Source organism: Hemicordylus capensis, chromosome 3, assembly GCF_027244095.1.
Source record: "Hemicordylus capensis ecotype Gifberg chromosome 3, rHemCap1.1.pri, whole genome shotgun sequence".
NCBI lineage: Eukaryota > Metazoa > Chordata > Lepidosauria > Squamata > Cordylidae > Hemicordylus > Hemicordylus capensis.
In genome coordinates, this window is record NC_069659.1 from 307,436,342 (window position 1) to 307,454,042 (window position 17,701).

The 17,701-nt window shown below is 43.7% G+C and overlaps 1 protein-coding gene across 2 annotated transcripts in view; it reads right to left on the reverse strand.

Annotated features, from left to right (window-relative positions):
* The window catches only part of EPHA4 (EPH receptor A4), a 220,415-nt gene that overhangs the window by 100,036 nt on the left and 102,678 nt on the right, over window positions 1–17,701 (reverse strand). For both annotated transcript variants that reach the window (XM_053307712.1, XM_053307713.1), the window contains exon 5: window positions 1,957–2,295. In XM_053307712.1, coding sequence (XP_053163687.1) covers window positions 1,957–2,295 — 339 coding nt within the window. The remainder of the gene's footprint in view (window positions 1–1,956; window positions 2,296–17,701) is intronic.

Sequence of the window (17,701 nt, forward strand, 5' to 3'; positions counted from 1 at the left end):
GGGAGAGGGAGAAGAATTTCTCTCTATCCACTTTCTCCACACCATGCATAATTTTATAGACCTCTTATCATTTCTTGCCGCAGTCATCTTTTTTCTAAACTAAAAAGCCCCAGGTGTTGTAGCCTTGCCTCATAAGAAAGGTGCTCAAGGCCCCTGATCATCTTGGTTGCCCTCTTCTGCACCTTTTCTGCCTTTGGCTCAGGCAGCCAAAATTTGTATGCCATCAAATTTCAGTTTTATAACATATTGGAGCTATTCACATGATGGTGTGGGTGGGGAAGGCAGGGTTCAATCTACCTTCCCCCAGACAATTGCTCCCAATCCTAGGGAGCGCTTGTTCCCTAAATGTTGGCCGGCTTAGGAGCGGGGTTAGGCTGGGTGGGAGCTCTAGGTGCCTATCTGTGTCTCTCGGCTCTATGGAACTGAGAAGACACATGAGTTTGGCAGCTGGGTTAAAGGAGCACTTGCTTATTGATTATTGTTAGGAGCAGGCTTAGGAGCTAGGCTGATCATGAGAATAGCCTCTAAGTATTGTTAATTTCATTAATTTCAGTGGCAGTTCAGGGATGGTACCATTTCCCAGGATCTGGTTATAAAACAGAAGCTAAATGAAACTGAATGTATGAAGTTCAAATGTGTCATCACCTTCTTCCACAAATCTCCACAAATGTATATTCTGATGAACTTTATCAAGTCTCCCAGCCAGAAAAACTAAGTGGTCCTTTACAAATGGAGGTATACAAACTTCTGAATGATCATATGCATTTACTGCTTTGCAGGACCAGGTCATGTGGATGTACATCTTCGGCATGTACATCTATAACTATATAAACGAGTATATGTAACTACAATTTTTTCTTTGGATCCTGAAGACAATCAAGAATTAAATTTGTGGGCAGAACTCAGAAGGAAGAAATAATCCAGAACTTACTATGCACATAAAAGATCACAAATCAATTTCATCTTTCCAAGGCAAAAGAAATGTATAAATACAATACAATACAATGAATATTTATATACTGGTTTTCAACTGAAGTTTCCAAAGCAGTTTACACAGATATAAATTAATAAATAAAATGGTCCCCTGTCCCCAAAGGACAACGCAACAAGCTAGAATTGAATGGCAACAGGCTAGAATTGTTGTACTTTGTACACGAATTTGTACATTATTTAAAGTGTATTTGTTCCCAGTGGTGGCCAGTAGGGATGGAACTGGGGAGGTAGAGAATGAGCAACAGGTGCAGCTTATTCCCATTTTTCTCACTTTCTTTTTTCTCTTTTCCCCATCCTGGTGCTCGCTCTCTCCCCATGTCTTGCCATTAACCTTAAGTATGAGGGTTAGCCATTCGTTGGGCTGGGGAACCCAGTGGATGACCAGCTCACTTGCCTGTCATTAGCATTCAGGTGGGACAAAGCAAGAAAGAGGCAGCCAGGATGGGTGAGGAGAGTGGAAGCGAACGACACCTGTGGCTCCTTCTCCACCCCACCCCCAGCCCCATCCCACTGGCTGCCATTGTTTGTTCTTTGGGCACAGCAATTGGAACTGCTTGGAGGAGGCTGCTGAAAGATTTCAGTGCCCAATTTCCTTCAGAAGCTAGTGTTCAATGACAAACAAAATTGCAATTCTAGATCTGAGGCAAGTGCTAAGACCTCTTTTAATAATTAGACCTTAATAAGATCTTATTAGCCCACCATTTATTAAGGGGTCCTACACAAGAAAGAGTATGACACACTTAAGATAGCACTTTCTAGAAGGAATGAGGTCCAATGTTCTCTTGGAATAGTGCATGCAATACAAGATTACACAGAAAGGACACTGGTGTTGAATCTCATCAAAAGATAGTTTCATTCCAATAAGCAAGGTTTTCTGGTGTGCTTTCAGTACCAACTGATTGGATAATATTCTCCAGTGAGATGGACGGTGGGGGAAAACAAAAGGAAATGGTAAACTTTTACCTGCTTGGTTAGTTGTCACAGTGACAGACACAGCCTGGTCTGGATTAGGACTTTGCTTGGATACTCCATTCACTGCCCAGATTTCAAAGGTGTAGTTAGTGTGTGCCAGAAGGTCAGTAATGGAAACCTTGGTGGTTTTTAAACTGTTCTGCTGAGGGCTGAAGTGTACACCACTTCCACACGATCGACAGTTGTTCAGATCATTGGCCCCACATCTCTTGCACACCACATTGTAGGAAACATCCTCACGGCCACCTTTGTTCAACGGAGGGCTCCATTCCAAGTTGACTGATGTTTCATTGACATTGGAAATCAGGTTCTGGGGGGCAGATGGTGGACCTGAAAAACAAAAGTGTAACTTTTTATTACTCTTCCAGACCAAGGATGGGCAGGATGTCTCCCCTGAGGGAATGCTGGTACTGAAATTATCATGTGATCAGTAAATTTATCTAGTAGCTTTGCAGTATGTATCTGTCTCAGTCTGCACGTCACCTTAAAAAAACCCCTAAAAACACTTTTGAACTATCAACAGTTCTAGGACAGTGTTCTTGAAATATTTGCTTTGCTCACACGGATCTAAGTATTTTACAAGGCAACAGTTTCACTACCCCACATAAAAACTCACAAGAGGGCCCTTCATTCTCAAGGTGGCTTTAGCCAAATCACCTCTTTCTCTGCCTCAGTCTCCTTCAAACTACAAAATTCCTGTTCTGTGTGTGCACTTACGCACTTGCATGCACGCATTTGTGCGCGCACACACACACACACACACACACACACACACCCGTGCCCCACCTTCTCAGATTTGGTTCCAGGTTATTGTCGGTGCCTGATCAACAGAGTCTCACTGGATCCCCGCCCCACTTTTGTGCTTGCCCCTTATAATGTCTCCATTCTCCTTTTTAATCCTTCTGTAAGTCGGATTACAGTAAAACGAGTCCTAAGGTAAAACGAGTCCAACATGACCCTCAGAAATGCTGTCGATACAAAAATTTCTCAACATTGCTTTAAGAATGGACCATTATTCTATCTTTGGACCATTGAAAATATTAGCTGCAAGTAAATGGCATGTTGCAGTAACACCCTTCCTCCATTATAAAATAAAACAATACAAACTTTTGAACTGTATGGATTATCCTCACAAACCTGTAGTGAGGACAAACATGAAATATCTCTATCTAGAAGACACCGAGCTGCTTGGATAAATTAAAACAAAATTATATTTTCTTGTATGTGTGTGTATGTCTCTCTCTCTCTCTCTCTCTCTCTCTCTCTCTCTCTCTCTCTCTATATATATATATATATATATATATAAATATATATGAATGACTGCATGAATGAATTGGGCCTCACAGTCTGATTTACATGAAATTCCCAGACCAAACCACAAGAGATAAAAACATGACATTTTGCAGGTAGGCTCTGGACCTTGCCCAGACTACCAAAACAACCCCCATACCCCAGGAAAAATAATTACTTCCCCAGAAGACCCAGAAAATGAGAGAAAACTCTCTCATTAGACAGTCTGGGGAATGAGACCTCATAGAGCTGGAAAAGACTAGAGCCACAGTGAGATAAGGTGTGTGTGTGTGTGTGTGTGTGTGTGTAAGCAAACAAGCAGTTAGCCAGGGGAAAGAGTCTTCTCTGTTGCTGCCCCCGGACTCTGAAATGCTCTCCCGGTGGCGATTTGCTCCTCGGTCTCCATCACAGCTTTCACTCAGCTATCCAGCAGCCTCCCTAGGTGGTTTACTGGCAAGTAGGGGTGTGCAATTCGGGTTTTCGGTTCGGGACCCGAACCGAATCTCCCCCGTTCGGTTCTGTGCCCGAATCTGGGCTACCCGAATCACCCCTGATTCGGTTTGGGTTCGGATTAAATCTGAATCTGAATTGATTCGGGTAGGAAAAATGGGTCCCAGGGGAAAAATAGTGGGGTGGGGTGGTAGTGCCCAATGGTTGGAGGCTACCACCCAAATTTCAGGGGAATTGGGCAAAGGGCTGATTTTTGGGGAATTTTTGAAGTTTTAGTGTCTTTGGGGCAGTTCAGGGGCATAGCGTGGGATCTGGGCAAAAATAGTGGGGTGGGGTGGTAGTACCTAATGGGTGGAGGTGACCACCCCAATTTCAGAGTGATTGGGAAGAGGGCTGATTTGGGGGGAATTGATGAATTTTACGCATCTTTAAGGTTTTTCCCCATAGAGAAGCATTGAGGTGTCAGCAAATGTATAGCTTCACGCAGGGGGCAAAGGGGTGGCCTAGAGCAGTGTGGGGTTGGTGGTAGTGCCAGGTAGGATCAAGGAAGCTACCTGAATTTTTTCAAAGGATTTGGGCAGAGGGCTGATTTGGGGGGAATTGTTGAAGTTTATGTGTCTTTAAGGTTTTTCCTCATAGGGTATGCATGGAGCTTTCAGCAGCCCCATAAGTGCACTTGGGGAGTGCTGGGGTGGCCCAGAGCGAGTGGTGGTGTAGTGCACATAGGGTGCCAACCACCCCCATGGGTTTCTAACCCATGGGGTACAGGGTTCTGTTGTTTCTGAGGTGTTCTGAGTGTAGATTCTATGATAGCAAATTAGAGTGGATTCATGGTGTTTCATTGAAAATCTCATTAGCACCCTATGTGCACTACACTACCACTCGCTCTGGGCCACCCCAGCACACCCCAAGTGCCCAATCACTCTGAAATTGGGGTGGTAGCCTCCACCCATTAGGCACTACCACCCCACCCCACTCTTTTTGCCCAGATCCCATGCTATGCCCCCGAACTGCCCCAAAGACACTAAAACTTCAAAAATTCCCCAAAAATCAGCCCTTTGCCCAATTCCCCTGAAATTTGGGTGGTAGCCTCCATCCATTAGGCACTACCACCCCACCCCACTATTTTGCCCCTGGGACCCAAAATTCGAGCTGACGTCACACCAGACCTTTTTGCACTGAAATCAATGGATGCAAAAAGGCGGGGAATTCAAAGAGACGTCAGCCCAAATCACCCGAATTTTTCGGGCACGAATCAGGGGTGATTCGGCTCGGCCCCGAAAAATATCGGGGGACATCGGGGGTGATTTAGTTCAGACCCGAATCACCCGAAATTGCTCGTTTCAGGCACAGATCGATCTGTGCCCGAAATTTTTTGCACATCCCTACTGGCAAGGCACCGCTGGAAGGCTCACAGCTACTGGGGTTTCAACAGGCAGCCAAGTCCGGGCGTGACTGCTCATAAGAACAGCCTCTATATATTTCCTGTTTGTGAATAATATATCATGCAGATATATATTATTCCTGTTTGTGAATAATATATCATTCCGTTGTCCAGCAATCTGTAAGCCATCAGGGAGAAGGCAGTCTTTTGTTCTTCTGTATGGGCAGTAGTAGTTGCTACTGTAAGTCTCTGACTTCAGATAGCCAGAGCAGTCACACAACATATAACTGGATATCTGCTCAGACTGGGAGGGGAAATTTTTAAATTCACACCTAGCTCTGCAGTTTCCCATTGTCAGAAAGCGAAAACATAAACCTCTCCTATTCATGTCCCTTATGAAGACAGAGGGGAAACATGCGTGTGAGAGCTTTGTCTTGGCTTCATTCATGTCCTTCTCGGTGTCCTGACTGAGTGAGTGAAGAGTTCTGTGTTCTAGTTGGGGGCAGAGACTGCTTCAACCAGGCACCCAGAATTATTTTTAACAGCCTCCTAACCTAACAACATCACAGAGCAGGATGGAAGGTCTCTTGTTTTGCTTTTGAATATCTGGTTTTTCATTTTCATTTGCCTGTAAACTGTTCCTTTAATTTTGACTTAAATGAACTAGATTTTTACTTGTTCTAATCCTACTTTAAATCTGTGCTGTGAGGAATACTGTGTTCCGCCTTACTCTCATCACCACTCAGGCCATTTTGCAACTGGAAAGACTTTGGGAGATTTTAGGAAGGGCTACCCTATTGATGGGCAAAAAGAGCATTTTCAGGCAGTATCACGGTGTTGGAAGGAGCACCACGCTGCTGCCTGGACACACTTTTTAGTTTAGCAGCTTTGTTGCTAAACCTTCAAGGCTGCCTTTAAAGTTGTACAGCAGGAGCCAGCGTGGTGTAGTGGTTTGAGTGCTGGACTAGGACTGGGGGGACCCGAGTTCAAATCCCCATTCAGCCATAAAACTAGCTGGGTGCAAGCACGCAGGGCATACTTGAGAGACCCCCAGAGCCAGCAGGCAGCTTTCCCCCTCCCCTCCGGGGGGTCTACTCATGAGTAGCCGTGGTGCAGCACGGCGGCTACTCACGATCGGGAAGCCCAGGTTAGCGGAGCGCTCACTCCGCTAACCCGGGCTTAGCGGAGGACTAAAAAAGCAGGTGACCCACTTTGACTCAACCAGGCTCGGCTGCGAGCCCAGTGAGTCTCACGATCGGTGGAAAGCGGGCTAAGCACCCTTAGCCTGCTTTCCACTGATCGTCAGAATAGCTCTTCATTTGGGCAAATGGGTGCAGCATGTCTGTTTTCCTAGGTGACTGTGGCTGGGGATGATGGGAGTTGTAACCAACCAAGTTAGGAACTGCTGCCCTAGACTGAAAAGCCTGCTCCAAGTGCTACTGAGTTGCAGTCAGGTCATTGCCAGTGCTATCAATCATTTGCTGGAAGAGGAAAAGACGAACTCCAGCGCTCTGCTCTTTCTACATCCCTCCAAAGAGATCATCATAGCCCAAGCACCTTGATCATACTTTTCAGCCTGAGAAAACATGCACATCACCAATTTCTGTCTGCACATACTGCTGGACTGTGACCAAAAATGTCACCACACTATCTCTTAATACTTGTATGAATAAATGTTTTGCATGAATAAATGTTTTGTGGCTCTTTTTATCCTGGACAGTGTTGTGCCCAATTTACCCAATGTTTTTTCAGGGGCCCAGTTTACACAACCTCTCTCAGGGCTTTCAAACCTTTTAAAAATGATTTACTGACATCTGCCGATTCACTGAGTTTCACAGATCCCTCTGTGCAATGTTAATAACTTCCCCCCTCTCACTTTACACATACCTACCTATCAGACTGTTCCGTATAGAGGCACAAATAACTTTTCTAATTAGATCTCGAATTCCTCAGGCTTTTCAAAAGCATTTGCATACTGTCTCCGTGCAAATTTGATGTGATGTAACTCCAAAAAACATTAAGCCTGTCCCTCAAAATGGATAAAACACCACAATAAGCAGAGTACATCGTACAGCATTAGAACTCGTGGAGTACTCAGTACAGAGAGATAATTAGGAAGGACGCACAGCTTAAAAAGAATGGTTCAGGTATTAATTTCACTCTCAGCATTATACTCAGGGTCTGATCAGACTCTCTTGTCTGCCCTCTGCTTACTTTGAAGAGAAGTGAATAGATTCGTCCTCATGATTATGAATAGGAATAGGATAGGAAAAGCCTCCTAATTTCGGTAGCTGTGCTTTCTGCTTGTGGGTGAATTAAAAACAAAGTTGGATGGCACCAGCAGTGATCATGTGCTAAGCAGGAGGAGAGCTGGTCTTGTGGTAGCAGTCATGAGTTGTTCCATTTGCTAAGCAGGGTATACCCTGATTTGCATTTGAATGGGAGACTACATGTGAGCACTGTAAAATATCCCCCTCAGGGGATGGGGCCACTATGGGAAGAGCAAAAGGTTCCAAGTTCCCTCCCTGGCAACTCCAAATAGGGCTGAGAGAAACTACTGTATGTAACCCTGGAGAAGCCGCTGCCAGTCTGCGCAGACAATACTGAGCTAGACAGACCAATCGTCTGACTCGGTATACGGCAGCTTCCTATATTCCGATGTAGAAGCTGAGTCAGAGGGCTCCCCAGCAACTGTACCCAGGTCTTTAACGAGGTGGGGAGAAAAGCCCTCTGACCCAGCTGCTGTTTATCAGACAATCACTGCTTGTGCCCTGAATCTTGTCTTTAACTCACACACGAGCAGAAAATGGGAGTGTACATAGCTCTTGAAGTTGGGTAGGAGGCTTCTCCTACCCAGGTAAAAGTCATAAGAACAGTCATAATGGCCAGACATCTTGTGGGTTCTGGTTCCCTGGGGCAATGTTTCAAATAAATATGGGATCTCCTCAGTCACTCGATAAGGCTGTTCTCATCATGACCATTGCTGCTGGCCTCCATCCGCCCCTGCAGCTTGTGCAGTGCATTTTGGGATTCCTGGAGGCCACTTTCTTTATGCATCACACACACTGCAGTCTAGCCAAAAGGTGTAGGGAAAGACAAGATCAATGCTACCTTCTCCCCAGTCGATTCAGTTCTTTCCTGGCCTCCAGGAATCCCAAAATTCACTGCACGAGAAGCGGGGGAGGAGTTGCTCCCGGCCATGCTGTGAATGCAAGGCTGGTTTAGCTTGCAAACAAGGTTGTGCAGCCCTGTCTGTGAGCAAAACCTCTGGCCAGGACCGCGTTCACAGCGTGGCAGAGAGAGCTGCTCCGGCTGCGCCACAAATGCGGTGCTGGCTGGGGATTTTGCTCGCAAACGGGGCCACACGGCCCCGTTTGCAAGCAAAGCTACACCCCCTGCGTCTGACACATGAGGCGGGGCCTCCGAGGGGCGGAAGCCTGGGTTCTTGGAACCCATTTGCTCAATGGTGGCTTCGCCCCTGATGGAGTCACCTCATGCACCTCGATGCATGGTGCATTGAGGGATTCCCCCTCAAGCTGGGCGCTCTGTGTTTGCGCAGGCTGCCTACACCCCAAGCACACACACAACCCTGGACCTGGGGTAAGGGGTGCACTTGCACCCTTAAACCCAGGTAAAAGCCTGGGTAAAAAACTTGGAAATACGGGGGGCAGCGCTGGGATCTGCCCCAATCCCAGTGTTTTACACAGGCAGCCCTACCTGGCCGAAGCATGGGTGGGGCTGCTCATGTGAACAGCCTCAATATCTTCCAGGGCTCTATGAAGCAGACCAGATTTGATTTGAGGGTCACTTAAGTTTTGCAGGGCCCCCATAATCTGATCTGGCACTTCAGGGCTTTGGCTTTGGTTCAGCCCAATTCAAAGGTTCAGCGCAATTCAGCCTAATTTGCTTCAAATTAGTTTTACACTTCAGCCACTCCCCTCTCACCACAATCCCAAACCCTAGTTTACTTAGGAGACAGGGAATTGTGGGCAGCCCTTGAAAATGCTACATTTAAAAAAGTCACCGAAGCAACTCTTATCACTGCTCGGGTCACACGCTGCCTGGAAAGTTAACTAGGGGTTGGAGAAGTATCTGGGAGGAAGAAGCCAAAGAGGCCAAATCAGGACTGAATCAATGCAGGCCAAATGAGCCAGCTTTAGCTAGATTTGCCTCACACTGGTTGGTGCTTTGGTTTGGCTCAACGCAAAATAAAGTTATTCAGCACTGATTAGTGACTGACACTTTGCATAGCTGTAGGGAGGAGACCTGGTCTTGTGGCAGCAAACATAACTTGTCCCTTTTGCTAAGCAGGGTCCTCCCTGGTTGCATATGAATGGAAGACAACATGCATGAGCACTGTAAAATATTCCCCTTAGGGGATGGAGCTGCTCTGGGAAGAGCAGAACTTTCCAAGTTCCCTCCCTGGCTTCTCCAAGATAGGGCTGAGAGAGATTCCTGTCTGCAACCTTGGAGAAGCTGCTGCCAGTCTGTGAAGACAATACTGAGCTAGACAGACCAATGATCTGACTCACTCAGTATATGGCAGCTTCCTATGTTCCCAAGTTCCTTCCTTGGCATGTCCAAGATAGAGCTGAGATAAATTCCTGGCTGCAACCTTGGAGAAGCCTCTGCCAGTCTATGCAGTACGTAGGCAATACTGAGCAAGATGGACTAGTGGTCTGACTCGGTATATGGCAGCTTTCTATGTTCCTATGACTTCTCCCCGCAGTGAGGGGCAAGGGAAGAACACCGGAACTGAAGCTTGTATGAGAGTGCTAGGAGTCACTTTTGGTTTGCTGGTGACAGTCTTTGTATGTGAGACAGTAATGGATGATGTGGTGTGAAAAGGGTAATTGGAATGCATAGTATGTGTGAATGTGAGTAAATGATGGAGGAAAGAGTGTTGTGTGTGAGAGTAAACAGGACTGAGAAGAGAGAATTGGAGAATTCTGTGTGTGTGTGTGTGTGTGTGTGTGTGTGTGTGAGAGAGAGAGAGAGAGAGAGAGAGAGAGAGAGAGAGAGAGAGAGAGAGAGAGAGAGAGAATATATATGGACAAAGCAAAAGCAAATGCATCTGCAAATTACACATTAAACATAAACCACGTACAATGTCCCACCAGTAATATTTGCTATCACAACATGCAATTACTTTGTTCATGTAGCTTTGGAGTTGGGTAAAAATAAAGCCACTGGCATTTATTGTCGTATTCATATTGGTATTCATATTCGTATCTATACAGAAGATACCCTGCCTCTCAATCTGAGAACTATTTCATGGACTGCAGCAAACTGAGGGTTAAAATGAGAGTACCTCTGAAGGCCATTAAGATGCTTTTGACGATGTTATGTCCAGTTTCACGTGGGAAAATGTGCCACAATGAATCAAGCTCCTCAGAAGCAAAAAGTCTGTAATTAGTATGTAGGCCAGAGCATGGCGGTGTCTAAACAGGGAAGCAATCAAGCAGAAAACAAGGGAAGCAGATGCTTGCAGGTTGCACCACCTCCAGCATGAAAAGGAAGGTGCGGGGGAGTTCCCAAATGGTGGGCTGATGTTAAAGCAAAGAGAAAGGCAGCATCCGGTCTTTGAAGAGCACAGTTGCTAATGCAGCTACTGGAATTCTGGCAGGTTGAAGAGGGCAGGAACGATCATGTCTTCTGTTTGAGACACTCCTCACCCACCCTCAGGCCTTTGTTTTTCACACAGAATGCCACCACGGAACCTCCCATAAGATAAAAACCTCACAGAAATAGATAAGGATCTATAGGAAGAGAGTCCTTGGCTTCTGCACAAGTGATGTGAAACAGTCATATTCTTATTTATTTATTTATTTAAGACATAAAAACAAACACCATTTAAAACACACTGCTTAAAACATAAAAACAATTCTAAAACCATTCAAAACCAATTAAAAATACTTTAAAATGATTTAAAAGCTTTGGACGGCCAGGCCAGACAAGTACGTTTTCAGAGCTCTCTTGAAGCCAACAGCGTCCCTAAACTGCCAATATTTGCCGGGAGTGCATTCTGGTCACTGTAAACCGCCCAGAGACGCACGTTTTGTATGATACAGAAATATTTTAAATAAATAAATTCTATAGGCCAGGCCAGGAGCAGCTGCAGAGAAGGCCTGGTTCCGAGTTGCCACCCAATGTGCTGGTGGTAGCTGGAGACGGACCTCTCCAAATGACCTCAACGTGCGATGTGGATCATGTAGAAGAAGGCGCTCTCTAAGGTAGCCCAGGCCCAAGCCATTCAGGGCTTTAAAGGTAATCAAAATCAGCACTTTGCATTTTGCCCAGAAACATATTGGCAGCCAGTGCAACTGTTTTAAAACAGGCACAATATGGTCTATCCGGGTTACCCCAGAGAGTAGCAGTGAACTGTAGAGTCACTGAAGTTCTGCATATATCCCAGGCAGTGGAGAAAGGATCTGAGGAAATAACCAAGCTAGGAGAAGAAGAGAAAGGCTGGTGAAAGTAGTTCCCCAAGGTATCTGTGCCTTGGCAGTGGGATAAATAATTGACAATGAAAATGGTGCACCTCATCCTTGTCTGAGGAGGAGGATCCTTGTAACTGCTGCACCACAATTCATGCATTTTACTGCTAAGGGATGAATAGATTTCACTGCCAGTCATCTCTTGCTGTCACTTGTAATCCAAAACTCTTCTACCACACCAAGATAACATATGACATAATAACCTAAAAAACACCAGTCCAGTGCTCCATAATCACAGGTTTTCACACATTCCAGAAACCAAGAAGAAACTACAAAGCATAGGGGTGTTTGTATTTGGTTTAAGATTGTAATACATTTTATCAATGATGATACAGTATCTCCTTGGGGGTGAAGCAGCACTTAATTTTAAAAAAAATAGTTTAATGTATTTTTATTTGTAAAATACTATATAGAGATACATATATCAGGTGGTATATAAATATGATAAATAAATAACTTGTTTATCAGGTACCACGTACTGTTAAATGCTATATGCTCTTACATGTCCCCTGTCCTCTATGATGGTACATCATCATCATGCCGCAATATTTAGTATTTTCAGCATTTGATGGGGACATGCAATGGCAATCAGTATATAAATCATCATAAAATATTACATGACTATGCATGTCAATCACTAAATACCAACTATCAAACATTAAATGCTAAGAAAACACCAAATATCAACTATACAGAAAATATTTGATAAAAATATTTGTGATTGTGTGATTATGAGCAGAATTGTTGCAAATCCAGATGTCAACCCAAACAAAATTACCATTTTAACCCAAAATCAAGTGCTTGTTTGAAAGATATTCACACCGATTCCAGTGGCATTTATTTTTACACACTTCATTTCAATGTTAAAGATTTATTTAATGCCTTGCTGAAAGGAAAGGAAAGGAAAGGGTACACTAGCAGAGACACCCTGTTTGTGACTTTAGGCACAAACCATCAAACCTTTTTATTATGGATCATCTGTTTATTTTATAGGACTTGTATGGAAGCACATAGCTAGCATTGAAACAAATGGGAACTGCAAGGTCACACTATTTTGTAGACTGCTTCCCTCTGTAAATCTTACAATACTGCCAACACAGCTGTCCCCAAAAGGTCTTAAAAATGGACTACAACTTTGGTATGGTTTTCTTCTCTCTCTATGCCAGAAGCAGGAAAGAAAAATAGCAGTTTGCCAAAGGGTATATTTCCTTTAAATGAAATGGGCTTACCTGGGGAAGAATGCCTCCAACTTCCCAGTACTGCCACCCATCACCTAACTACAAAACCTGCAGTAAGGAGCCAGCTAAGGCATTTAATGCTGACAAACTAAACCAACCTGTCCCTGCTGACATAAATCCTTTCTGACATACATCACCCTTAAAAAAACACAACCCACCAATGTTAGAAACAATCAGGACTTACACAGAAGGCTTAGAAATGTGAGGACACACTATTTAGAAATTGCCTGTCAGCGCTTGCGATGACTAAGGTTTTCATACATTTTAGTCTATCTAGGCTTCATTTTCATTCATAATCTGTCCAGTGAGATGGTTTTTCTGAAAATCTCCTTGGGTGTGAGCAGATACTAACCTCAATTAAAGCTTTTCACAACTTGACCAGTTTAAATAGCTTGTCACAGGGATATTATTTTTCCCAAGCCAGTGAATATAGCTCAGCACAAGTGTTGTGCAGTGAGTGGGACAGTGAAAGCAGAGCAGCAATAAATGCAACATCAAGTAATGACTTGCATGTGTGACTGGCCACCACACCACATCATCTTACTTGCAAGTATTAAAAGGGCCATCATGCCAGATGAAGACATTTCATCTCATCCCACATTCTGGACACGATGGGAAGGATCCAGTTAGTTAGTCATGATTAAGCACCACTGAGACAAATGAGACATGGCTACCATCCCATTAATTTCCATGGGACTTAGTTATGACTTACAGAATGCTTTCTGGTAAAGGCAGTTCAGCTGTAAACCATGAAATGATGAGATATTAATTGACATATATTGGTGGGCAGAGATTGGGCTGGGTAGTCCTAGCGGTTCACATTTCAATCTCTGGAGGATCATGGAATGCTGCAGTTGGGTAGGGTTCTTGGAAAGAATGCTGGACTAGGTTGAATTTGCTGTGGTCCTGTAAAGAACTTCCTATGCAAGAGTGTACACTCAGGATCACAGATTTTGAGATCCTGACTATGCACTCTCCATTTGTAAATGTAACATGCACCATGTAACATGGCAATGCCAAAACAAACAAACCAACAAACCACTAGGAAGAACATGCAGGTGAAGCGAGTCTGATGTAGATGCATGTGTGAATCACACTAGAATTAAAATGTTGAACAACCTGATAAGGATTGTGTTTACAATAGGAGCATTTTCACAAATATATCTTCTATGAACTGCTCTGAAAATGGCAGTTTCTTATTTCTCTGCTAACTAAGCTTATCCAAACCAGATTTAAGCAAGCAGAATCCTTAGGTCAAATAGCATGTCCTGGAAAGGGCTGTTTCAGCCCATCGATGAAGTGAAATTAAGACCAGCTGCTGCTATGATCAACAATGTTTATATCTTGCAGCAGGTTGAGGGTTCCTGAAAAGTCGCTGAGTAAAACAAGTCCCGAGCTTGCAGAATCAATTATGACAAGATAACTATCTTTCAACCATTGATTTTTAAAGTGTGTGTCTCTGTGTGTGTGTAATATGAGGCTGTGCAAATGAAGATTACTATGTGGGAGAATAGAGCTAGTTAATGCCTGAATAACTGGAAGTATGAGAACAATATACTATAAAACCACCAAACAATGTGCAGGGTGGACAGTTTAAGCAGTAGCTTTGGCTACTGTCATCTGTGGGTTATTGTCTAGCATATGCAAGTATAACTTGAAGGCAGAATTAAGCCACATCTGCACATTAATTTCTCTCATTCCTCATTCTGCATTTTAACATCAAACCATACAAATTAGAGAATATTTCTGAAAACAGAGGTACAGGTTAGCACAGGAAAATCTCTGATGTTTATCACCTTGTGCTACATGAACGTTGTAGCCCAGTCTGACTCTCCTATGGCTCTCTCTTGTCTATTATGCAGACAGACAGGGAATCAGCAAAGACAAATACAGTTTGCCAACACTGGCAGCAGTACAGAATGATCATTTTTAAACCCCTTAAAAATCTCATCTTAGTTTGAAAATAATTGTGCATATCTGTCAGCTTCATTGGTAAATTTTGTTTGATACAAATTGTGATTACATGCAGATGTAAAAGTGTTGTTTGGTGAAGAATGTAGTATGTCTCTAATTGTAAAAGTTACAGTTTCCTTCAAAAAAGGCAAATATTAAAAGCATAAAAATAAAACTATTGGTCTATCTTTAGCTTTATCAGAAGTGTATATCCCAATGCTATTAGGTGTTAAATGCACCCAGTGAACAATCCTTCTTTATGAGTCATATCCGGTGAGGTAATCTCTTATACTCCAGCAATATTAAAAAGATGTTGATGTCTCTCTGGCATCTATAAGCAGTTTTCCAGAATAAGGCCTTGGGGTTGGTGGGGGGAGAACCTGAAGTGGTGCATGATAATATGGGTGATCTAACAGGAAAGGCCAGCCAATACACTTATTGTACTCCAAAAGGGAACTGTTATAAAGAATCAGATTTACATCAGTTCTATGACACTGACAGGATGATAAATCAGTAATAAAATATTCCATAGGATATAGAAACTATTCAAAGGGCAGACGCTTAGGAATAAATTGACAGATATCATCCCTGCTATAGCTGCAATGCTTACATATTATCCATTGTGTAAAATACCACCATCATAAAGTGTCAGACTTTTTCTGCCATGTGATCTTCAGGAACTAGGCACTACATTCAACAAAATAATGTGTGTGTGTGAGAGAGAGAGAGATTATGCATAAAAGGAATTCCGAAGAGTCTTTTGACTCCCCGGGGTGGGGTGCTAAAAGCTATAATCAATTAAAAATCCAACTCCTAAGAGACAAAATTTACAATGGAAATAGAATGGCGTGCTTCTGAAAAGGATATAGTCAGTGTAAAGGAAAAAAATAACTAAATGTGTTGTTTCTTGATGTAGCTGTACTGGTCTACTAACACTGTAGGGCAGGATTCCTTAAATTTACTGATGGTAAGCATTTTTCACTCATGATAAAAAAAAATTCCTAGCTAAAAGTAACGAAGTTTAAAATGTTGCTATCTTTATTGCAGCCAACTACTTTTTAAACAAATCTAAATAATGTTTTTCTTGGCTTCACAAAGTTTTACAGTAGTTTTCTTTTTCCTTTCTGTGTACTGTGCCCTACAGCCTCTTTTCTCCTTTTAATTTCCTTTTATTTTTGCCTCAATTAACCATCTCAGCTTGGATGGCAAGCCTAGCAACTGCTGATCTTCCTGTAGGAAGGTCTATCTGTGTTTCAGCACTAGAGACTTGGACTCCTTTTTCTAGTGCTCCATCAATAATGTGTAAATTCAGAGCCGTCAATAATCTTTCAATAACTCAGGGTTGAAAGCTGAAGCCCTTGAGATAAGCATTTTCACTGCAAATCTCACTTCCATTGAAAGACAGGTTGTAACACTGAGTAAACAGGATGGATGTGTAAGTTTGACTCTGGAGAAAACCCTGACAGTTGCATATGTTGCAGCCTCTAATTGCTTTCTTTCAGCAGTTGCTGTGAACTCCCTCATTGCTGCAGGCATGTTTACATAAACTTTGCCTTTGAGAGTGACCCTCACTTCTTAGCAGCATGGCCAATGCTGAGCATTTATCACGAGGGCCTACGTGTTTTTACAATGGTCAGGCCTCAGTCTACGAAGGGCAGCAGCTACTTGAAATACCATCAGCCACTTTTCTTCTTTGGGGAATAGGCACACAACTTCACTGTAGTAAACAAGTATGGAAAATCTTGGATGCCCTCTGTTGCCCAGTAACCTTAACACATTTTGAGGCCTATGGCACCCCAATTTGATTTTGGCATAATGGGAGGTGAAATATCTTCTTCTCCAGTCCTGATTAACAGTCTCTGCTTCACTTCATTGTAGAAGCAATGCTGAAATTTTTCTTGTGAGGGCAGCAAGACCCTGAGGCTGTTCTCACACACAGGGGGAACCTGGCTAAGGAAGCCCAGCCCAGTTTTCCCTGTGCATGAGAACCAATGGGAGCCATGGTTCCCAGTGGCGCCATGGCGGCAAGCCCGCCTCCAAAACGAGGTTAAGGGGACAAGCGTTAGGATAATTTGCCAGCCCCGGCAGCTTGCATCTGGGGTTGAGACACTGCGGGGCTCTCGGCCGGCATCAGGGGGATCCCCATAATGCACTGTGCACTCATGCAGTGCATAATGGGAGTTCTGGGGGTGGGCCGACGACGCACCCCAGCTCCCGACCCTATGCGCTACCCAAGGGGGCAGCCGCATGTCTGGGCATGTGATCTTCACGCCCAGACCAGCAGCCTGGGACGTCTACAGGGAGGTAAGCATTTCAAGGCTTTCTCCCTACTCACCCTTTCTTACTGATCGTGAGAAAGAGCTCTATGTCTTGGATAGAGATTATGCAATTCTGGTTTTCATGGAGACATGTCTGAGCACTATAAGATATTCCCCTTAATGGATGAGGCCGCTCTAGAAAGAGCAACTGCATGAAGAAGGTTCCAAGTTCCTTCCCTGGTATCTCCAAGATAGGGCTGAGAGAGACTTCTGCTTGCAGCCTTGGAGAAGCTGCTGCCAGTCTGTGTAGACAATACTGAGCTAGATGGACAAATGGCCTGACATGGTATAGGGCAGCTTCCTATATTCCTGTGTGGCTCTTTTTAGCATTCCTAACTGGCTCTTTTTAGCATTAGTGACTTAAAAAAAAAAAACCAGGCATAAATAACAGAAGAGAATCATGTAGCACATTAAACAATCCAATGCCAAGTCATTCCATGGCATACTAACATTATTGTGGCATGGACCTTTTAATCCTACAGCGCACTTAATCATATATATGTGATACATTTGTTAGTCTTTAGATGGCATAGGGGTTTTGTTGTCATTTTTTCTGGCACAAAATTCTTCATTCCAACCTGCCAAAGGAGTTTTTGGCTGCCAAAT